At 35.9% G+C, this 22,908-nt stretch overlaps 1 protein-coding gene across 1 annotated transcript in view; it reads left to right on the plus strand.

Annotated features, from left to right (window-relative positions):
* The window catches only part of LOC138334626 (telomerase protein component 1-like), a 63,193-nt gene that overhangs the window by 14,178 nt on the left and 26,107 nt on the right, over positions 1 to 22,908 (plus strand). The window contains exons 18-43 of the mRNA XM_069283265.1: positions 595 to 685; positions 869 to 1,022; positions 1,351 to 1,531; positions 3,333 to 3,485; positions 3,644 to 3,733; positions 5,216 to 5,358; positions 6,067 to 6,138; positions 6,811 to 6,972; positions 7,088 to 7,264; positions 7,685 to 7,927; positions 8,388 to 8,622; positions 9,192 to 9,374; positions 9,700 to 9,875; positions 10,675 to 10,731; positions 10,944 to 11,091; positions 12,105 to 12,281; positions 13,645 to 13,737; positions 14,890 to 15,022; positions 15,585 to 15,762; positions 16,468 to 16,577; positions 17,544 to 17,632; positions 18,429 to 18,543; positions 19,399 to 19,504; positions 19,775 to 19,937; positions 20,045 to 20,140; positions 22,563 to 22,687. Of these exons, the coding sequence (XP_069139366.1) occupies positions 595 to 685; positions 869 to 1,022; positions 1,351 to 1,531; positions 3,333 to 3,485; positions 3,644 to 3,733; positions 5,216 to 5,358; positions 6,067 to 6,138; positions 6,811 to 6,972; positions 7,088 to 7,264; positions 7,685 to 7,927; positions 8,388 to 8,622; positions 9,192 to 9,374; positions 9,700 to 9,875; positions 10,675 to 10,731; positions 10,944 to 11,091; positions 12,105 to 12,281; positions 13,645 to 13,737; positions 14,890 to 15,022; positions 15,585 to 15,762; positions 16,468 to 16,577; positions 17,544 to 17,632; positions 18,429 to 18,543; positions 19,399 to 19,504; positions 19,775 to 19,937; positions 20,045 to 20,140; positions 22,563 to 22,687 (3,650 nt within the window). The remainder of the gene's footprint in view (positions 1 to 594; positions 686 to 868; positions 1,023 to 1,350; positions 1,532 to 3,332; positions 3,486 to 3,643; positions 3,734 to 5,215; positions 5,359 to 6,066; positions 6,139 to 6,810; positions 6,973 to 7,087; positions 7,265 to 7,684; positions 7,928 to 8,387; positions 8,623 to 9,191; positions 9,375 to 9,699; positions 9,876 to 10,674; positions 10,732 to 10,943; positions 11,092 to 12,104; positions 12,282 to 13,644; positions 13,738 to 14,889; positions 15,023 to 15,584; positions 15,763 to 16,467; positions 16,578 to 17,543; positions 17,633 to 18,428; positions 18,544 to 19,398; positions 19,505 to 19,774; positions 19,938 to 20,044; positions 20,141 to 22,562; positions 22,688 to 22,908) is intronic.

Genomic DNA, 22,908 nt, shown 5'->3' on the forward strand with positions numbered 1-22,908 from the left:
AAGAAAGAAATGGCTTTATTTTTTGACTTTGTAGAGACTCAAGATGGTGCATGTTGTGAAATGTGATTTATTATCTGTAGCAAGTGACAGATTTCTACATCAATATAGGATTATGTGTTGTGTATTGACAATTATTTTAAGGGAGAAAACACTGTATTTTGAGAATTTCAATAGGCCCAAAGAGCTGAAATTACCGGTTAAAGTTGTGGTGCAAGTGTTGTAATACTGTTATCTCTAGTACCTGATATGGATTTCTGCCCAATGTTGAATTATAATTTTTTTTTGTATGGATAAATATTTAAAGGAGGAAAAATCGGAATTTTGAGAATTTTAAGATGCCCCAAGGTGCCAGTTTGTACTTTGCTTTCCCTACCTTCTTAACATTGATTTCTGTCTGAATATCGAGACTTAGAATTACATAGTAGATTGTTAGGGATTTATTGGCAATCTTTTTGGGGGTAAAACACAGGATTTTAAAGAATTTAAAAATTCCCAATGGACAACAGTGTACTTGCATGATCAAAAGATATTTAAAAGCTGTCCGTGGCTAGTTTGTTGCTCTTTATTTAAACATCTCGAAATTTCATTTTTTAGAGACAAGTCGTAAACAGCAAGCAGTTTCCATTCAGATTTTTCTCTGCGTATGAGGTTCTGGGAAATCTAGAAAAGGATTATGAAACAAGTCGTAAGTAATTTAAAATTATCGCATGTACATAAGGCTCAGTCAATTTTGCTGAAACACATTCACAAAAGTGACTGTTAAACAATAACTCAATTTTATCTCTAATATATATCTTATTGAGTTTAAATTGCATGATTTTGTTTAACACCTCTTTCAGTACTTACAGTACTTTGATTTTTTTGGCAGAGGCAAACATAGTTGCCGCCGCTGAAGAAGCAGCTGGTATGACTGACGCCCCTGTTACACGTGGAAGGGGCCGTGGGGCTAGAGGCGGCCGAGGGGGTAAGAAGACCAATCCTGAAATGTGGTGGCTCGACAAGAAGAAGAAGAAAGGACCACAGTATGTATATGATGTTCATTAAAGTTTAAATGTAATATAAATAATGTTTCAATGTACATTTTGTGATTTTATAACAACATGTAAAACATGTTAAATGAAGTTATTGTATAAGTCACAATTAATTGATTTCAATGCTTGATTCAGAAGTGGATACAGAAAAGTCTCTAAATTTTTACATCTGATTTCATGCTTCCTAAGAGAAAATCTGTTTAACTGTAAGGCAATCATCAATTTAGTTCATACCTGTTCAAATGTCTTCAGTAAAAAATCATTAGAATTAAATGTACACCATTGGAATGGAGGTGAATGTTTTGTTTGAACTTCCCAGGGAGACTCCATTTGACTTGCAACTGATTACAAGGTACAAAAAAGCCCTGGATAAATCAGTGAAGATCGCCACAACGTACAACGTCCAGCCGATACGAGGGCGAACCATCGTCCTCTGTGACATTGGACCAAGCATGGAAGTCAACTGTACAGCAGCCAAGGGTCTCGGCAAGCCAAGACAGGTACATACACACTAGAACTCTCTGTACCGACTATAGTTGACAGAATTTTACTTTCCCTCTTCCCCATTGTCGACTATAGTTGACACTCAATATTGGTGTTCTTTATTTCTTATTATATTCAAATTTTCAATACAGTGATATATGAAAAGTATTTTAAGTTGCAAATAAACTTTCTTGTTGCTAAATAAATATTCATTTTTAATATGCGCGATGTATACTGTTTTAATGGCAGAGGTACAAGATAGATCAAACAGAAGTTATCATCATAAACATGGCGGTTTGTTGCACCTTTCGCTCCAGATTGCAATATCAAGATAAAATCTTGATTCAGGTTATAAATGATTTATAGGATTAATTCTATTAGTAAGTAAGTTTAAATGATTGCAATAACCTTAGCATGTTGAAATTAATTGAATAAGCACACAACAACTAGACATTTTATCCGACACTTTTTCAAAAGCTTCCGGGGGTGAGACTAATAATTATATCTGGTACGGAATCCAGTAAGAATACAGTTCGGAAACAGTTAACTGTAACAATATGAAGGACCAAAGGCTTATGCGATATCATGGCGTCAGTCGTCCATCAGTCAGTCAACAATCGACTTTTTCTTCATAACCGCTTTGTGGAATTTAACAAAATTTGGTAGCATCCTTAGGGATGATGACTGAAAGTTGTACAAATGGTGGGACTGACCATCTATGGGCCTGAGAGGCAGGGCCAAAAGGAGTCAATATGGCTGTTTTCAAGTAAATGATTTTTCTCTAAAACTAAGCATTGAATAGCTTTTATATTGTATGGTAGCATCATTTTATGGTGGGAATTGAAAATTGTACAAATGGTGGGGCTGACCCTTCGGAGGCCTGAGGGGCAGGCAAAAAGGGTGAATATAGCTATTTCAATATATAAACATATCTATATGTTTGTAGGATATTACATTTGTTGACTCATTGTAGATGATTGACTCGTTGTAGATGAAGGAGGTTGTAGTATATTACATTTGTTAACTAATTGTAGATGAAGAATTTTGTAGTATATTACATTTATTGACTCGTTGTAGATGAAGGAGGTTGTAGTATATTACATTTATTGACTCGTTGTAGATGAAGGAGTTTGTAGTATATTACATTTGTTGACTCGTTGTAGATGAAGGAGGTTGTAGTATATTACATTTATTGACTCGTTGTAGATGAAGGAGGTGTTGCAGTATATTACATTTGTTGACTCGTTGTAGATGAAGGAGGTTACAGTATATTACATTTGTTAACTAATTGTAGATGAAGGATTTTGTAGGATATTACATTTATTGACTCGTTGTAGATGAGGGAAGTTGTAGTATATTACATTTGTTGACTCGTTGTAGATGAAGGAGTTTGTAGTATATTACATTTGTTGACTTGTTGTAGATGAAGGAGTTTGTAGTATATTACATTTATTGACTCGTTGTAGATGAAGGAGTTTGTAGTATATTACATTTATTGACTCGTTGTAGATGAAGGAGTTTGTAGTATATTACATTTATTGACTCGTTGTAGATGAAGGAGTTTGTAGTATTACATTTATTTATTTTTATTGACTCGTTGTAGATGAAGGAGTTTGTAGTATATTACATTTATTGACTCGTTGTAGATGAAGGAGTTTGTAGTATATTACATTTATTGACTCGTTGTAGATGAAGGAGTTTGTTGTATGTTACATTTGTTGACTCGTTGTAGATGAAGGAGTTTGTAGTATATTACATTTATTGACTCGTTGTAGATGAAGGAGTTTGTAGTATATTACATTTATTGACTCGTTGTAGATGAAGGAGGTTGCAGTTCTACTCGGCCTGATGTGTAAATACTCGTGTGAGGAATGTGACCTGATTGCCTTTACTCAGCAGACTTACTTCAATGTTCACCTCAAACCTGGCACGATTCTCGAGAATATGGACATTGTTTTAAACCCAGACCTTGTAAGTTTGTCTTGGTTATCTTATTTACTCTCTTATGTCTGTAGTATGCACTATGATTACCAGATAGTAGGTTTGTGATTCAGGCCCATTGGGCCTGTGTTCTAATCTATTTCCTATTCCCAGCAATAATAACAGAACTTGTGTGTTTTGTTTGACAGCTATCCACCAGTGTATCGAAGAATTCTCAACCGATGCCTTTTATGTTACCACATCAAATCCTTTCTGATGCTCTAAGGGACCGAGTACAGGTGAGTAGCCTAGATCTTTTTAGTCATTTGAATGAAAAGTTTACGCATGGTACATGCGGTCTTGCATAACGATGAATGAAGCATGATGACAATAGGTCATCTGACCCTTCCAAAGTCCAAGGATACTCATATTGGGCCTGTATCATGCTGTGATTAAGGGCTATCAAGTTTGTTCAAATAAATGACCTTGACCTTCATTTAAAGTCACAGGGATCAAATAAGCTAAAGTCTTTAACCACTTCTTGTCAACTTCTAAGAGACTTAGAGACTTTTATATTTGGTCTGTATCATGCTTGGATTAATAGACTAAAATGTTAAAACAACCAAGTTTTTTTCATATGAATGACCTTAACCTTCATTTAGGGTCATAGTGGTTAAAAAGATTGAAATCTGTAAACAACTTCTTGTCAATAACTAATAGCCCTAGAGACCTGATATTGGGCCTGTAGCATGCTGGGATGAAGGGCTATCAAGTTTGTTCAAATGAATGACCGTAACATTCATTTAAGGTCACAGGGGTTAAATAGTTTAAAGTTTTTAAACAAAATTCTGTCAATAACTTAAAATGATGCCTAAAATACTGATATTGAGTCTGTAGCATACTAGAATGAAGGGCTTATATGTTTATTCAAGCGAAAGAACTTTACCTACTTTAAGGTCAAAATTTCAAAAATATATATCGGAAATTTACTACTTCAACTGATGAGAGAGTTCCTTGTGTTGCCTTTACTATGACTGTGTTGTTTTGTGCCGATAGTTAGATGACTGTTAACACCCACGGGCCTTTCATACAAATCTTGATATTGAATAGATTTAATTCATCCCTGATATTTCTAATTGCCTATTATTGGTGTAGGTGTTTTAGATTGCTAAGTAAAGCTGATTCCTGGGGTAGTAGCTTGTGGCTACCTAAGTTCACAACAGCTTTGATACCTGGGTATTTCAAATTTATGTTTGAATATCATAAAACTTCATGAGTGTATTTCCTTGATCATCTGATAGTCTGATCTCAGGACATAATGAAATGGATGTACTTGTATATTTACATGACGATCTGTTGTAAGGCAGAATGTTCTTAGGACATAATGAATTGGATGTACTTGTATATCTATATGACGATCTGTGGTAAGGGAGAAAATTCCTAGGACATAATGAAATGGACATACTTGACATGTATATTTACATGACGATCTGTTGTAAGGCAGAAAATTCTTAGGACATAATGAAATGGACATACTTGTATATTTACATAACGATCTGTTGTAAGGCAGAAATTTCCTAGGACATAATGAAATGGACATACTTGTATATTTACATGACGATCTGTTGTAAGGCAGAAATTTCCTAGGACATAATGAAATGGACATACTTGTATATTTACATGACGATCTGGTTGTAAGGCAGAAAATTCTAAGGACATAATGAATTGAATATACTTGTATATTGGAAGGTGGAATATACTTATATATTGATGTTTAATAGGTTGATAACTTGATCTTCCTGAGCGGTGGTGACAATGTACCTACCCAGCAACAGTATCTATCAACTTTTCTGAAAAAATACAGAGAGATTGTCAACCCCAATCTCCTGTATGTCAACATTTCCTTCGCAGGCAAGAGTTGTGGGTAAGTGTTAGAAATGATTTGGAACTTTTATCTATAGTCAATTCTACCGACAGCCTGTGGTATTTTGACCCACATGGTAAAATGACCCAAGGTCAGCATGCTAGTACCATCATACATACTTGATGATGATCATAAGAAAATCTGTCAGCATGTTTCAAATTAAAAGAGAAGTACAAGGAAATACAGGTACTGTGTCTGAATATACTATTAGGTAAATGTTTATTTGAGTAAGTTGTCTGAAAAAGTAATAAAAACATTGATGTCACTATTTTTTGATTTCTTTAGGTTATAATGAATTTTTCTTTGTTTTCATACCAAATCTGGCTTTATGACCGTCCTACACTTTTTTTTGCATACCCCTACGGTATGAAAAAAACATCTGAGAATGGGAAAAAACCCTGACGTTATCGTGACGTCACAATAGAGACATTGACGTGCGTATTGATTAAGAAAAAGAATCCCTTGAAAAATCACTAGAATGGTCCATTTAATCATACTTTATTTTATCAAATAGATTATGAAATTAATATATGAAAAAATGAAAAAAATTGTGACATCAATGAAATAAATTTCGTTTGTGAGAATCCGCTAAAAAGAATCGGGCAATCAGAAAGTTTAATTTATTATGAAAGTAAAGAAAAAACTATTTTACTTAAACAACAATGAGAGAAGTAAAGATGAAACTTTATTTTTTATTATTTTTCGCAGATTTTCCGAGAGTATCATTCCCGAGCATGACAACGATATTTACATCTCCGGCTACAGTGACCAGATTCTGAGGTAAGACAAACTAATCGGCCATATACATAAGAAAAACTAACATCATCTTCGTAACCAGCATTCAGATGAAATTTGGTTCCACAAAAAATAAGTATGTTTACATTATAAAAAAAAAACATTTGAAGTTTTCTTTTTAAATTGGCCATATATATTAGAATTTATCACATAACTAGTCCATCATGCCAAGTCATACGGCCATGTCCTAAATATCATAAGATACATGTGTAATAACACTATTGTGATGTCACTGGTAGTTTTGGCGTCATAATCTATATGTGATGTCGCTTGATTGTCTCAGTAGACGGAAACGTCACATCTGAGCCAGATTTCTTGTTTTATAAGAGACGAAATCTTAAGTTTTACTTATATCTCTATTATTAAAAGTTATTAATAAATTAGAAACTTACACTCGTAACTATGTGATATGAAATTTATCAAACTCGTTAAATAATCTGATATGCCACTCGTCTAAAGGCTCGCGGGATATAAAATTGAACTTGTTTGATAACTTTCATATCACATAGCCACTCATGTAAGATTGTCTATTTATTGGCCAGGTGTTGTCATGTAGGCCCAGTCCTGTACTGTCCAGTCCTTTGATGTTAATGTGATGGAGACAGGTATTTCTAGCTTCTAAAGGAAATTTCTTATCTTTCATTTAATCTTCTGTAGGTTCATAGCAGAGAGAGGAGAAGGGGGACAACTGCGTCATGTAGAAAAGATAGATGAAGCTTTTGACCTTCGACCTATGCCTGCAACATCAGCAGACCGAAGAAGCAAACAAAAACTGGAGAAGCCAGAAAAACCTCTTCCTATAGTGTCTAATACTCGCAGGTAAAGATTGGGGAAATACTATGTAGATAGAGCTGGCTCTGTTTAGTGTCTTAAATACCTGACTGTTATACAAAATTCTTTTGTATTCTGTTGATGATTTTTTTATTTTTTTCAGCTGGAAAACTCTCCGTGTGTTTATTTCGTCTACATTCCGTGATATGCATGGGGAAAGAGACATTCTTACAAGAACTATTTTCCCGGAGTTGCGTGCCCTTGCCAAGCCACACTTTATCAATGTGTATGAAATTGACCTGCGGTGGGGCGTCACAGAGAATGACACAAAAACTAACAGGTAAAACTACTGTTTTTTCGTTTGCTCACCTGGCCCAAAGGGCCGGTGAGCTTATGTCATGGCGCGGCTTCTGTCGTCCGCCCGTCAACATTTCCTTTAAATCGCTACTACTCGTAGAGTTCTACATTGATTGTAACCAAATTTGGCCAGAAACATCCTTTGAGGAGAGGGAACAGTTTTTTTTTCCTTTTTTTTTGGCTCTGACCCCCTTGAGCAGAAAGAGTGGGGACCCAATAAGGAAATAAAACATAAATCTTTGAATTTCTTCAAAAAAGAAACAGTGATCCTGTATTCAGAACTTACTTGGTATTGTTAACCAGGTGAGTGATACATGCCTTCTGGGCCTCTTGTTTGTTTTTCCTTCTTATGGACAAGGTGATTTGAGTCTATATTATTCCTACTTTTGATTTGTATTTCCAGGACAATGGAGCTCTGTCTCTCAGAGGTGAAACAATGCAACCTGTTCTTAGGAATCCTGGGAGAGAGGTACGGCTGGATACCGGAGAAGTACATCGTCCCGGACACAGCTGAGTATGACTGGGTCAGGGAGAGTAAGCCTGGTCTGTCTGTTACAGAAATGGAAATGTACGCTGGAGCCCTCAGTCAGCCGCAGCAAACACAGCAGTCAGCGTTCTTCTTCATCAGGGATAGCAAGTTTGAAAAGTAGGATACAATTTCATACATCACAATTTGAATTTCATCTACTTGTACTAAAAAAGTTTTTGAGAATCATTATGGTATCTGAAATTGATTGGCTGATGGAAAATCTGCAAGTGATCCCCCCAAACCTATAGAGTAGAAAATTGTTTACTACTGTATAGTTGTTAAATTTTGCGGGTGTAAAATTTCACAATTGTTTCACCATTATTTGCAGGGGTTTATTTTCGCGAATTTTCGTAGAAGCCTATGAAAGCGCCATTTAGAGGACAGATTATGATATGTAAACCATAATTTTCATAAATTTCGTGAGGTATTAGATTTCGCAATTTTTGATGGATCTGAGAATTTAGCAAAATTAAACCCCCCCCCCAGATATTAGAACCATTACAGTATTTAAACATTTGTTGGAGTGACAAGTTAACCTAGAGGTCGATTGAAGAATCGTTATCTTTTACTGTTGTAGAAATATTCCTCAAGAATTTATGTCGGACTTTGTCGCTGAGAATGATGAATGTAAAGAGAAAATGGCTGCCTTGAAAACAAGGATACGAAACAGTGGCTTGGAGGTGTATGATGGGTACCCTTGTGAGTGGGGTGGCGTCGCCGAAGACAAACCTCTCGTATCAGGTCTTCAACAATTCGGTGCTCGAGTACTTAACAACCTTTGGAACGCCATAAATAAACAATACATTGAGGAGGTACTTCATTCTGAAAAAAAATTCTTCTAAACATTCTGTATCTTTTATAAATTTCTGAACTTCAATAAGAATAGAAATGATTGATTAAAAAGCAAAACTTAGAAATGTTAAACGATTATTGCTGGGTTCAAACTTTTCATGTTTTTAGCCCCTCACCAAACGGGCAGCTATCTTGGATTTTAATAGTTGAAAGTTTGTTACCGCTATTCTCAAAAATTACTGAGGAAATATATCTGAAATTTGATCTGTAGATTCCCCTACGACCTTAGTTGTGCAAATTGCATTTTGGGACCAACAAGATGGCCAACAGGGATCATCTTGTATTTTGATATTTGAAGTTTGTTACCACTATTTCTCAGAAATAACTACCTAAAATATAAACTCATATTCCATATTATGTAGGTTCTTGTAGGACCCTAGTTGTGCATATTGCATTTTGACACCTATCTGCTCTAATCTTATATTCATACAAGGCCAGGAGAGGATTGCCTCAGACACCGAAGGGATCATAGACTCAAATTGATTGAAAAAATTGAAACTGGTGTAAAGTCTCAACTTTGTATTTGCAGCTTGAGGTGTTGGATGAAAATGCACACACAACAAAACAGCACCAGGCGATGTTGGAGCGTCATCAAGAAAACTTCGTTGGACGAAAGACAATGATAAAGGAATGCCTCAAACAGCTGCAGTTTTTGCCCTCTGGAATTCTGGGATTGGTTGGCAAACCTGGAACTGGGAAATCTGCTGTCATGGTAACGATTTTCATATAATTAAAAGTAATTGTTTAGTTAAGGGTTTGAGTTTAGTTCATACTAAAAGCATGAAAAAGGCTGGTATAGTCCAAAGCCCAAACATACATAAGGCATGAAAATCAGGAATTTTACAGTGCATTAATTTTCTCTTGTAACAAATGCATCATACATGCTTGTCTGTCCATTTAAATGATTTTCACAACTTAATTCATTTCAACTGATGGTTTTTAATAGATTACAGAAGACAAAATAACAAAATATTTCGTCCAGTTATGACACATATTGCTTTTAATAAATGGGCACTTGTGAATCCTGTGTCTTGTAGGCCTCAGTAGTACATAGTTACGTGGACTCAGCCATGTGTGACAGTGCCATGTCAGTCCTGACGCATGTCGTGGGAGCTGCACCAGGTTCTACCAATATTCTGGCTACCCTCCGCCGTCTCACACACGAGGTCAAGCGCAGATTTGGACTGGTCAAGGAGGTTCCTGAGGATTTCAAGTAAGATTAGTGATAGATAGTGGGTCAGTAGGTGCCCTAACTTGAGTGTACCATATTATAAGCCGTAGAAGACAACAATTTTACAAAAAAATTTTTTGTATTTTTTAATTTTTTTTTTGGGGGGGGGGGGGAGGGGATGTTACGTCACCTGGGACGAAGTCTCAGATAATTTATTGGGAGTAACAGTAAATATATTTTGTTTAAGGACGCTAAGAATGTAAGAGTAAATGTATTTTGTTTTAGGACACTGAGAATGGAAGAGTAAATGTATTTTGTTTAAGGACGCTAAGAATGTAAGAGTAAATGTATTTTGTTTAAGGACGCTAAGAATGTAAGAGTAAATGTATTTTGTTTTAGGACGCTAAGAATGTAAGAGTAAATGTATTTTGTTTTAGGACGCTAAGAATGTAAGAGTAAATGTATTTTGTTTTAGGACCCTGAGAATGTAAGAGTAAATGTATTTTGTTTAAGGACGCTAAGAATGTAAGAGTAAATGTATTTTGTTGTAGGACGCTAAGAATGTAAGAGTAAATGTATTTTGTTTTAGGACCCTGAGAATGTAAGAGTAAATGTATTTTGTTTTAGGACGTTGAGAATGTAAGAGTAAATGTATTTTGTTGTAGGACGTTGAGAATGTAAGAGTAAATGTATTTTGTTGTAGGACGTTGACCCAGGTGATGGGCGAGATGCTGAGATTGTAAGAGTAGATGTATTTTGTTTAAGGACCCTGGAAATGTAAGAGTAAATGTATTTTGTTGTAAGTCCCTGAGAATGTAAGAGTAAATGTATTTTGTTGTAGGACGTTGACCCAGGTGATAGGAGGGTTGACCCAGGTGATGGGTGAGATGCTGAGAATGTAAGAGTAAATCTATTTTGTTGTAGGACGTTGACCCAGGTGATGGGTGAGATGCTGAGAATGTAAGAGTAAACCTATTTCGGTGTAGGACATTGACCCAGGTGATGGGTGAGATGCTGAGAATGTAAGAGTAAACCTATTTCGGTGTAGGACATTGACCCAGGTGATGGGTGAGATGCTGAGAATGTAAGAGTAAATCTATTTTGTTGTAGGACATTGACCCAGGTGATGGGAGAGATGCTGGCTGAGGCCGGTGCGATGTGTGGCTCACCGTTAATCGTGTTTATAGATGGTATTGACTTGATGGAGAGTGCCTATCACCCAGACAACCTAGAGTGGCTGCCTGATCCCGTCCCAAAGGTATACATTGTGGCACATTTTAACAGGCATGCTCATTCTTTTATGTCAATGCAGTAATTTCTTTTCCACAACTTTAAATTTCCCTTTTCATCGTTGCCATTTTCTCATTATATACAAATCACCTCAAATCTCGACGGAATGCTATGGGTAAGTGGCGCTTCTCTGTGGTAATGTTTTGCAAGCAGTCTAAATAGGAGATGACCTGCCCAGATGCTAAATGGTGTCAGCGCATTCCGCGTTTTCATATAGCAGTACGCTCTGCCTCTATACCAGACGTGTATAATATTTAAGTCTGGTGTCAGGGCTAGAACGAATATACATACCCGGCCTACTATAGCTTTCGGCCGGGTACGAATTGGTGTCTACATGTCCTAGTGGAGCAGTGCCTCCGAAAATCACTTGGACACAATTTTCTATACTTTTTGTAGGTTTCCAATTATTTAATGTTTATACAAGCATTTACATAATATTTTTGTCCAAAGAAAAACATAACTTCTATTCTTAATATATACCGTACCGCTCACAAGACGTCAAGTTCACAATTTGTAGACTTGCCATATACATTCCCTTCAACAAGACCTTTATATGTATATGTATGTTAAATAATGTCTCGCTGTAAATTAAATTTTTTATACAGTTCAGTTTTACGTCCCAGTAGGTAAGTGATATAAAACAAGTATGATAAAAAACATACCAACGCGAAATAATGTTTTCCCTGATCCTTCCTTTGCTCCATTAGCAGTAATAGGCACCAATTGTAGCTCTAAAGACGACACTACTTCCTATCTTAAAGTCTTTTGAGCTTCAATATTGCAGCTAGTGTCAGGGCCAGAGTATCGCCGGATAATAAATAGTTATTGTCAATTATATATCAGATTTTGGTGTTGGAAGAAAGTAGGTATGTTATACCAAAGGCCACTATTCATGCACTTGACCTTTGAACCCAGAGATGAGTGACCACTGATTTATTTGGCCCATTTGACTTAAGGCGTTACATCTGCTGTTTGTTACAGAATGTTTCGTTCGTTCTAACTGTTCTGGATGGTGGTAAATGTCACAAATCACTACAGCGCCACAAAGGTCAGGAGATTGTCGTGGGAGGGTTGGATATGTGGGACAAAGCGGATGTGGTCAGAACTAGCCTGGCCACTCACAGGAAGACTCTGGATGAGACTCCATTTAATAACCAGGTAAGTTTCTCCCTTCAAATGTGCTTCATCTCTGAATGTGCTCTAACTCCACAAGTACACTACATCTCTGAATATACCCTACTCCACAAAATATGCCTCATATCTGAATATACCCTACTCCACAAATACATTTATCTCCAAATATGCCGTTCTCCAAAAATACACTTCATCTCTGAATATGCCCTACTCCATAAATATACTTCATTTCCAAATATGCCCTACTCTACAAATATGCTCCACCTCAAAATATGCCCTACTACACAAATACTCCCATCTTAACAACTTCTTGTGAATAAGTAAGAGCCCTAGAGACCTGGTGTTGAGCCTGTAGCATGCTGGGATGTAGGGCTACAAAGTTTGTTCAAATATCAACTTTTGACTATTATTCAAGGTCACAGGGGTCAAATAGGCTAAAATCTTTAAATGACTTCTTCTCAATAACTAAGAGCCCTAGATATTTGATATTGGACCTGTAGCATGCTAGGATGAAGTGCTAGCAAGTCTGTTCATGTAAATGACCTCATACATAATTCAAGGTCAAAGAGGGTCAAATTTTCATAAACCTTTAAATGACTTTGAATTCTTGTCAATACTGCAAGTGGTCGAGGGACCTGATATTGAGGCTGTAACATGGTTTGAGGAAGGGCTACCAAGTTTGTTGATATAAATGACCTTGACCTTCATTTAATGTCGGGGAGGTTCATATAGGCTACAATCTTTAACGACTTACTGTGTACTTCAGTTCTACTGAGTGGAATTCCAGATGAGTCAAATTATTTTCATTGGTCCATTGAATTTTGAGATAACAAGTTTCGACAGGTACTATATATTGTATTTGATTAGTCAGGTGATGTTACGGCTTATTGGGCATCTCATTGTAAATTATTAAACAACAATAATCGTTGAAAAAAACAGAAAACATTTATTGATGTTGATTTAAAGATGCTCCACCACCAACAGAGCATATATGATATTCATCATTTCAACAATAATTGGTGTTAAATCGTGTTTATATATGTCTAATTAACACAAAAAATAATATAAAATAATATATTTCGTCTTTGGTGCATGCACAATCAGTAATTCATTCTACATAGGATATAGTGACACAGAATTTTTTCATCTATCTTTTCTACATGACACAATTAATTATATTTCATGTTTTTAACTTGAAGTGAAATTAGAAGCTCAAACTTTTCAATGGTGGTAATGGTGTAAAGTAAGTAACTTTTGTAACTGAAGAAAAATACGAATTCGTCTGCTCCTGTTTTTGATAGTTAAGATTTACCATTTGTCAGCCGTGTAGCATCTTTAACATACTATTATGTATTATGATGATTCTATTTGTTGACTTGCTGTGTAGTTGAAGCTGTTACTATCTAAGAAGGAAGCCACTGTACCATTGTTCCTGAAGCTTGCCTGTGAGGAACTGCGGGTATTTGGAGTGTTTGAAAAGGTTAGTTTGTGTAAATATTCCGTATTTGCATATTACAGAGTTATCCGCCCTTGCGGGTAGTCACTGATTGTGACGTCATGTTTTTGCGAGAGTAACGTCATACTTTTCGGAGGAAACGACGTGAATTGAGCTCACAAAATAATGATGTAACAATTGATACCTACCTGCAAGGGAGCCAACCCTGTAACATGCAAAGACGGAATTGCAACTGTATGGTGAGTAATCTACATCAGGACAATATTTTCTCATTTTCAAAGGAAAACAGTGGGAAGGCATTAATTCTTATCCATGAAATTATAACATATAGTTCTCTTAAAACAATATCAAGAAACTGTCATTTGATAAAATTTTATCTTCCCATTTTAAAGGCCCAGTACCTTACTGAAACAAAAAAAAAAAAAAAAAAAAATGCGAGTTTCCCTCTGCATAATCGATGAAATATTCATTTCGCTGTTTTGACGTCTGATGCAGTGATAGACCTGCAACTAACATGCATCAATTAAAAGGGTAATGAGAAGACAACTCGAGGGATGAAAATTGACATTGAAGTTATTTTTATTAAATTGTTCAGAAGGTGATGAAAAGTGTAGTATTAACGAAAATTCAGCTAATATCTTTTTCAACTCAGCAAAATTATCATGAATCGCATTTTACATTTCCATTTAAAAAAAAGCCATTTTTGGAAATGAAATGGGTCTTTAAAGATGCTCCACCACCGACAGAGCATAACTGATATTCATAATTTGAACAATAATTGGTGTTTAATTTTGTATATATATGCCTAATTAACACAAAAAATAACATAAAAAAACTATTTTGCCTTTGGTGTATGCGCAATCATTACTTCATTCTATATAGGATATAGTGCCACGGAATTTTTTCGGGATGCAATTAATTATTTTTCATATTTTTAACCTGAAGTAAAATAAGAAGCTTAAACTTTTCAATGGTGGTAATGGTGTAAATTTACAAGTAAGTAACTTTTGTAACTGAAGAAAAATACTAGTTCGTCTGCTCCTGTTTTTGATCGTGAAAAAATACCATTTATCAGCGGTGGAGCATCTTTAAGGTATTTGGGACCCACAAAAATAATTGGTAACACAGTTTTAAATATTATCTATACAAGTATCTCATTTCCAATGTGTTTTGTAGGTCAGTAACAAACTGAAGTCTCTCCCTCATACAGTACCACACTTACTACAAGATGTATTAGGTCGTCTGGAAAATGACCTTGGCAAAGATACAGTGGTCATTGCGATGTCTCTCCTCATCTGTGCTAGGGAAGGTAAGACAAGTAACTATCCAGATATCACCATGGTGGTGCATAATGTCAGTCAACAAGATTGCGAAAAGGTCGTATACGTAGCAAACTTGTATTTGGTTAGTGGGAATTAACATTTGTTACTGCTATTCCTCAAAACGTGCCTTGAAGAGATCTCTTGACTAAACTTTCATAATGATGTAGGTTTTTCTTTGTCCCTATAGATTGTCAATTGAATTTAATTTGTGAATGAAAAGGAAACAAAATGACTGATTTCTTGGATTTTGACACTTTCTCAGAAAGTACTGAAGAGGTATATCTTCCTCTAAATTGGAACTTGTAGTGTCTTCTTGGTTCAGAGTTCAATTTTGGTATAAACCCAAACACAACATGGCAGACAGTGATCATATTGAATTTGATAATTAATACACTACACCATTGAAAGGAGATACTGATGTGTCTTGATAATTAATACATTACACCGTCTGAAGAATATGCCAATGTTTCAATATTCCGCTTGAAATTGTATATGATAGAAGGTTATTATGAATGTGACGTTATATACATATTTTTGCTTTCTGACAAGGTTTGGATGCTGCAGAGCTACATGACCTGATGAGTTTGAAGTGCCTGTTAGGGAACACTAAGATTACTGTACAGGGCGTTATCAACATCTGTTTGGACCAGGAAAACCTTATACCACCCCTTATCTTCTCCCAGGTCAAAAGGGCGCTGCAGACTTTCCTCAATCCTCAGGATCGCTGGTATGTCTAATAGTTATATACTATGCTCAAAACATTTTAATTTGTATAATTTTTTTGTGTTATGATTTCTAATTGTATAGTAAATTTAATCATACTCAAAAAGACAATATGTGAGAGGCATTTGATCTTCATCATATTCATATTCCTAGGGATAGTTTTTTTTTATTCCTATCAATCTAGTCGTATAATTAATTGGTAAGATGAAAATAGAAAACAGAACCTTGATGTTATAGATTAAGAGAAAATGTCTATCATATCAATGTAAATTAAACAAAGAACTATTAGCTGTCTGAAAATTGAACTTGAAAGCAGTTACTCTTTGATTAAACAAACAGAATTTAGTTTAACCCATGCAGGTCCTATTTTCACTTTGCCTGTATCCTACAGGAGTACCAGACTGAGTTTAGCCATGATGCAGGTCTTACTTTTACTTTGCCTATATTTTACATGTGTACCAAACTAAATGAATTAAGCCAATGCGGGTCCTACTTTCACTTTACCTATATTTTACATGAGTACCAAACTAAATGAATTAAGCCAATGCAGGTCCTACTTTCACTTTACCTATATTTTACATGAGTACAAGACTAAATGAATTAAGCCATTGCAGGTCCTACTTTCACTTTGCCTATATTTTACAGGAGTACCAGACTAAATGAAATAAGCCAATGCAGGTCCTACTTTCACTTTACCTATATTTTACAGGAGTACAAGGCTGAGTTTAGCCCATGCTGATATAGCCGCTGCAGTAAGACAGCGTTATCTGCGTGGATCAGCAGCAGAACAAGAGCTATCTCTTCACAAGCTACTGGCCGGTATGTTTCTGAATCAGCGAATTCACTTTTTATTTTTTAGAATTAACAACTTGAAGGTCTTTATTAATCAGAACTGACAAACAGAGTGTGAAATATAGCACTACAATGAAATCGGAAATTCACCAATGAGATATTAGAGCATATAGTTGTTCCTAGCTATGGATGTGGTCGATTGCACCCGGGTATTACTCAAGTTAGTGGTAGATAAAGTCTCCAAATGGTTGTGCTTTAGATGAAAACATTTTCGATTGTATCTTCTTGAAAACATTTCTCCGTTTGAAATTATTTGATGATAATTATCCTCGATACTGTAAAGGTTGGTTATTTGGTGTAGCGAAGCCTGTAGACTTAACGTTAAGGTGTTGTACTTGGAGTAATGAAGTAGGTGTCCCCTGGATATACAGTGGAACTTGGTTGATACGAACTCGGATAATTCGAAAACCTGGCTAAATACGAAGTACTTTGCCGGTCCCAGCCGAATCCTCTCTCTATCTTTGTTTGAAGAACTAGGATAATTTGAATTAGGAAATCTTGAAGAACTCGGATAATACAAAGTTAATGTTGGGTCCGAACGACAAAACTCATACATAAAATGTTCTTATAATTCGAAATGAGATTTTTTGGACAACGCGATCGCCAAAAATGCCGATTTCTTTTTCATAAATCTACTGTAGAACGGCATTTTGAAATAGATATCTCGATTTTATTGTTATAATTTTGCAACTACCATCGGTGGTTTTGACATCTCTCTTGTTCACATCGTATAAAGAACATGGAACTAGTCTATATATACCAAGTAAAGAGATAGTCAGTAGACATGAGAACTCGCTTAATTCGAACACTCGGATAACTTGAAATTTTATCTCAGTCTCTTCAAGTTTGTATTAACCAAGTTCCACTGTACGATGTCTAATTATAAAACTCTCTCTAGAAATGCTTCCTTAATCATATGTGATTTTATTTCAGGTTATTTTTACCGACAAGCTGACCCAGACAAAAACCATAGTTTCTGTGGTAACAGCACTAGAGCTTTCTGTGAGCTTCCCTATCACTTGGTAAGTTCTCATTAAAGTTGGTTACATCATGTTTTAAAGTCATGTGACCTGAAGGCTCAAGATTACCTATAGTTATTGTACCTGAAAAAAGAATCGTCTGCTGTTGTCCACTGTCCGCCATTTGCTGTCAGTAAACTTTTCACATTTTAAAACTCTGAAGTTATACCATTTTCCGTTTCTATCCAAAATCCAAGAACTCCTTTTCTGCCAGTTAGTTTTAGCTAAAACTTGCTTGAAATGATCCTGAAATGGTCCTGATCAGGTGCTGTTATTTTTGAGGTCGATCCTAAATCCAAGTCATCATGCTTCATCCATCATCATGCACCATGCTTCAATAACCAAAAGGTCCAGGGTATACTCATATGGGCCTGTAGCAAGCTGGGATGAAGAGCTACTATGTTTGTTCAAATGAATGACCTTGACTGTTATACAAGGTCACAGGGTTCAAATAGGCTAAAATCTTTAAATGACCTCTTGTCAATAACTAAGAGACCTACAGATCTGATATTTGGCCTGTAGCATGCTGAGATGAAGAGATACCAAGTTTGTTCAAATGAATGACCTTGACCTTAACTCAAGGTCACTAAGGTCAAATTAGCTAAACAAATTCTCTTCCTTTAAGTCATGATATTACATCGTGATTCACATGTGAAAGACTCACAAGTTTACACACATGGTTTTGGTTGGTTTATTTGGTCATCTAACCCAAACGATCTTCTCTAGTTGTGTGTAACTTAACCTGTCATATTTAATTACCAGGGTAATCTATGTATGATTTAACATCTGTTTGTTCCAGTCATGTGCTGGAGAATTTAAGGAACTGCAAGACATCCTTTGTAACATCAAGTTCATTGACAGAAAGTTTGCCCTTGGCCTTGGGCCCAGACTGATGGACGACTTCCAGGTCAAAGGTAGCATGAATACATTAACATATTTTCACCAATATTTTCCAATTTCAAAAAAAATTTGAAACAATATTTCAGTAACAGTTCTATCCATGAGAAAAGTATTTCATAGTTTTGTAAAGGAAACCTAGGATTTAATTTTGCAGTATATACCAATTCCTCTAAATTCAATATTCACAGATAAATAAGTTTTAATGTTGTCAATGTATAGATATCTTTTCAATTAAGTTTGAGTGTAATTTCTTGGGAGAGATGTCATTTGGGATAAGGGTACACAGTACACAGAGTTACGACATTGGTACGATTATGTAATGGCGCGTCGTCTGTCCTCCAGCGTCTGTCAACTTTTCACAAAAATCCCTACTTCTCATAAACGGCTGAATGGATTTTCATCAAATTTGGTCTGGAGCTTCCTTGGGTGAAGGGGAACCAATCTTGTATAAACAGGACCCTGGCCCCCAAGGGGCCTGAGGGGCGGGATCCAATAGGGGAAATATAGCAAATTATTTAAAATCCTTCTTCTTCTGTGGGAATGAAGGGATTTAGCTCTAATCTGATGCTTCCTTGAGTGAAGTGGAACCAATTTTGTATAAACTGTGGGGCTGTTCCCCCAGGGGCCAAAGGGGCGGGGCTCTATAGAGAAAATATAGCAAATTCTTTAAAATCTATATGTAGAAATAGATTGAGTTCAATTCTAAAGCCTTCAAGTTGGTAGCTTGTGTTCTTAGCCTGAAACAGGTGAGCGATGCAGGCCCAATGGGGCTCTTGTTTTTATAAGCGGCTATGCAGTAATGGTCCCAGAATTATGAAGAATTATGATTAAATAAGTTGTAAATAGTGATTGACTTAAAGTCATTTCAGTTTTTAGTAACAAAGCGCTGGATAAGGAACAAAACAAGATGATGATGTCGGACAGTTTCCAGCAATTCAAAATGTTTGTGTCGAGAAACATGCATATATTGACCAGGTATGTCTGTAGTTGAGCTGAAGTGGCCAAGTAGTCACCACATATTACCAATAGCCTGCCACCTCTTGAGTCCAGAATTAAAAACACATGTGCCACAGTTGTTGCCTACTGACCAATGCAATCAGTTCGATTAATTAGGGGTATTCGAGGAATAAAAGTTCGAGTTAAAGGGGTTATACTGGGCTTAAGCATTATGCAAAGAGGGAAAAAGAGACAAATATTTATGTGTAACTTGTGTTTTCATCGTTTGATTATGTGTTATTTGAACAGTTACCCGGGTCTGGCATGGCAGCAGGCCATTAATGGACCGTCACACTCGCTTCCCGCTCAACAAGCTGGCAGTTTACAAAGCGGCACCAAGCAGTATGTCGAGTGGAACAACAAACCAGAAACTAAGGATCCATGCTATCTTACAATGGACAATCTACCACAGGTAAAAAAAATCTTAACGATTGAAGGGTCAAAACCATCTATAGAATAGAGTTATTCTAACCCTAACCTATTTGATGTGTTCTATAACTTTTATTTCCTGTTTTACAGCCAGTTATGTGTGTAGCCATCAGCCAAGACTCTGAGTACTTTGTGTGTGGAGGTCTGGACGGATTGGTACGACTTTACAATATGGACACAGGCAATGTAAGTAATCAAAGTACTGAAAGTACTGATACAGAATGTAAAGTCAGGCCATGTAATAATCAAAGTACTGAAAGTACTGACAAGAAATGTAAAGTCAGGCAATGTAATAATCAAAGTACTGAAAGTACTGACACTGAAATGTAAAGTCAGGCCATGTAATAATCAAAGTACTGAAAGTACTGACATGGAATGTAAAGTCAGGCAATGTAAGTAATCAAAGTACTGAAAGTACTGACAAGAAATGTAAAGTCAGGCAATGTAATAATCAAAGTACTGAAAGTACTGACACAGAATGTAAAGTCAGGCCATGTAATAATCAAAGTACTGAAAGTACTGACAAGAAATGTAAAGTCAGGCAATGTAATAATCAAAGTACTGAAAGTACTGATACAGAATGTAAAGTCAGGCCATGTAATAATCAAAGTACTGAAAGTACTGACAAGAAATGTAAAGTCAGGCCATGTAATAATCAAAGTACTGAAAGTACTGACAAGAAATGTAAAGTCAGGCAATGTAATAATCAAAGTACTGAAAATACTGACTCTGAATGTAAAGTCAGGCCATGTAATAATCAAAGTACTGAAAGTACTGACATGGAATGTAAAGACAGGCAATGTAATAATCAAAGTACTGAAAGTACTGACACGGAATGTGAAGTCAGGCAATGTAATAATCAAAGTACTGAAAGTTACTGACACTGAATGTAAAGTCAGGCAATGTAATTAATCAAAGTACTGAAAGTACTGACATGGAATGTAAAGTCAGGTCATGTAATAATCAAAGTACTGAAAGTACTGACAAGAAATGTAAAGTCAGGTCATGTAATAATCAAAGTACTGAAAGTGCTGACAAGGAATGTAAAGTCAGGCAATGTAATAATCAAAGTACTGAAAATACTGACACTGAATGTAAAGTCAGGCCATGTAATAATCAAAGTACTGAAAGTACTGACATGGAATGTAAAGACAGGCAATGTAATAATCAAAGTACTGAAAGTACTGACATGGAATGTGAAGTCAGGCAATGTAATAATCAAAGTACTGAAAGTACTGACACTGAATGTAAAGTTAGGCAATGTAATTAATCAAAGTACTGAAAGTACTGACACTGAATGTAAAGACAGGCCATGTAATTAATCAAAGTACTGAAAGTACTGAAAGTACTGACACTGAATGTAAAGTCAGGAAATGTAATAATCAAAGTACTGAAAGTACTGACATGGAATGTAAAGTCAGGCAATGTAATAATCAAAGTACTGAAAGTACTGACACTGAATGTAAAGTCAGGCAATGTAATTAATCAAAGTACTGAAAGAAATGTAATAATAAAAGTACTGAAAGTACTGACATGGAATGTAAAGTCAGGCAATGTAATTAATCAAAGTACTGACACAGAATGCAGGTAAAATCCTGCTCATAATTAAAGTACTTGGACAACATAAGTAAAAACCTGCTCATAAACATGGACACAGGTAATGTAAGTAATGCTAGAATTGAATACTGTAAACCAACTTCTATTCGTGTGCGATTTACTTTTGCGAATTTCACGATCAACTAAAAATTGCAAAAGTTAATCTCTGCGAGTTATTATCGATACATTTGTATGGCTGAATAGTTCAAAAATGCTTTGTTAAAATTAAGATGATCATATTTGTTCAGAAGTATAATATCTATGTTCAAACTAAATAAACAATACACAGTTCAGTAAATCTAAACTTGATAATCCCAAAATGCTACCGTCCGTATGAGACGGTGTTTGTGTCGGCCGCCATGACATGCCAGGCGGAAATCATTATCGATGCATTAGTTTTGTTTCAGTGAGGGGACAAAAGGGGTCACTTCAGTTCCAGAGATTTTAGATCTCAAGTCCCTGAATTTTGAGTTATGGTATCCTTTTTAGCAACATGTAGTAGATGTTGTTTTGTTTTGTTTTAACTACACTAATACTGACATGTTTACACAAAGACTCAAGGCATACTGATCGTCACCAGTACTGGCAGATTCTATTGTTAGTTGTGTGTGAACGTGAGTTCTATTCTGTCGTACTGTACGTGTTTGTATAGGGATTAACACTTAGGCATGTTACAAATGAGATACATTTACTTTATACAAACGCAAGTAAATGGCTATAGTCTGTTTCACAAAAACAGATCTGTAATACCTTATCAATACTTTATGTCAGGAAAGGTAATGGACCAATAGTCTGATCCCCAAAAGTTAATCTCTGCGAATTTGTTTTGAAACGGAAATCACGAATAAAAGTTGGTTTACAGTAGTGGGTTTATGGATGAATAAACAAATTGTCACTTAGTTTGTAATAAGCCTACACTCAAAACTGAAAAAGAACAGTCCATTTTGGTGAATTTTGCAAAGGTAAATTTCTTTTTTTGATGTGAATAACTCAAGTGCTACTGTTGTTCCAGGAGAAACGAACATACCGTGGCCACTCAGATGCTGTCTCCGGTGTCTGCTTCGTCAGCAAGTCGCTTCTCTGTAGTGCTTCATACGACAACACCCTCAGTTTGTGGCATGTGGAGGATGGACACAGGTAGGATCTACAGTTAAATTTATAATCAACACAACATGGTTATTAGTTATTCCCCGTCAAGGTTCCTCTTAGTTACATGTGGAGAACAATGAAGGCTTATATTTAAATAGATTTCATTGGTCCCCAGAGACTCTGTGCTATTTTGGTTTTGCTGTAAAACCTTTGTTTTTACACCCTGATCCATGCACTTTCACCAAATATGTATGTTATGAAGTTAAACA

This window comes from Argopecten irradians, chromosome 11 (assembly GCF_041381155.1).
Source record: "Argopecten irradians isolate NY chromosome 11, Ai_NY, whole genome shotgun sequence".
Classification (NCBI taxonomy): domain Eukaryota; kingdom Metazoa; phylum Mollusca; class Bivalvia; order Pectinida; family Pectinidae; genus Argopecten; species Argopecten irradians.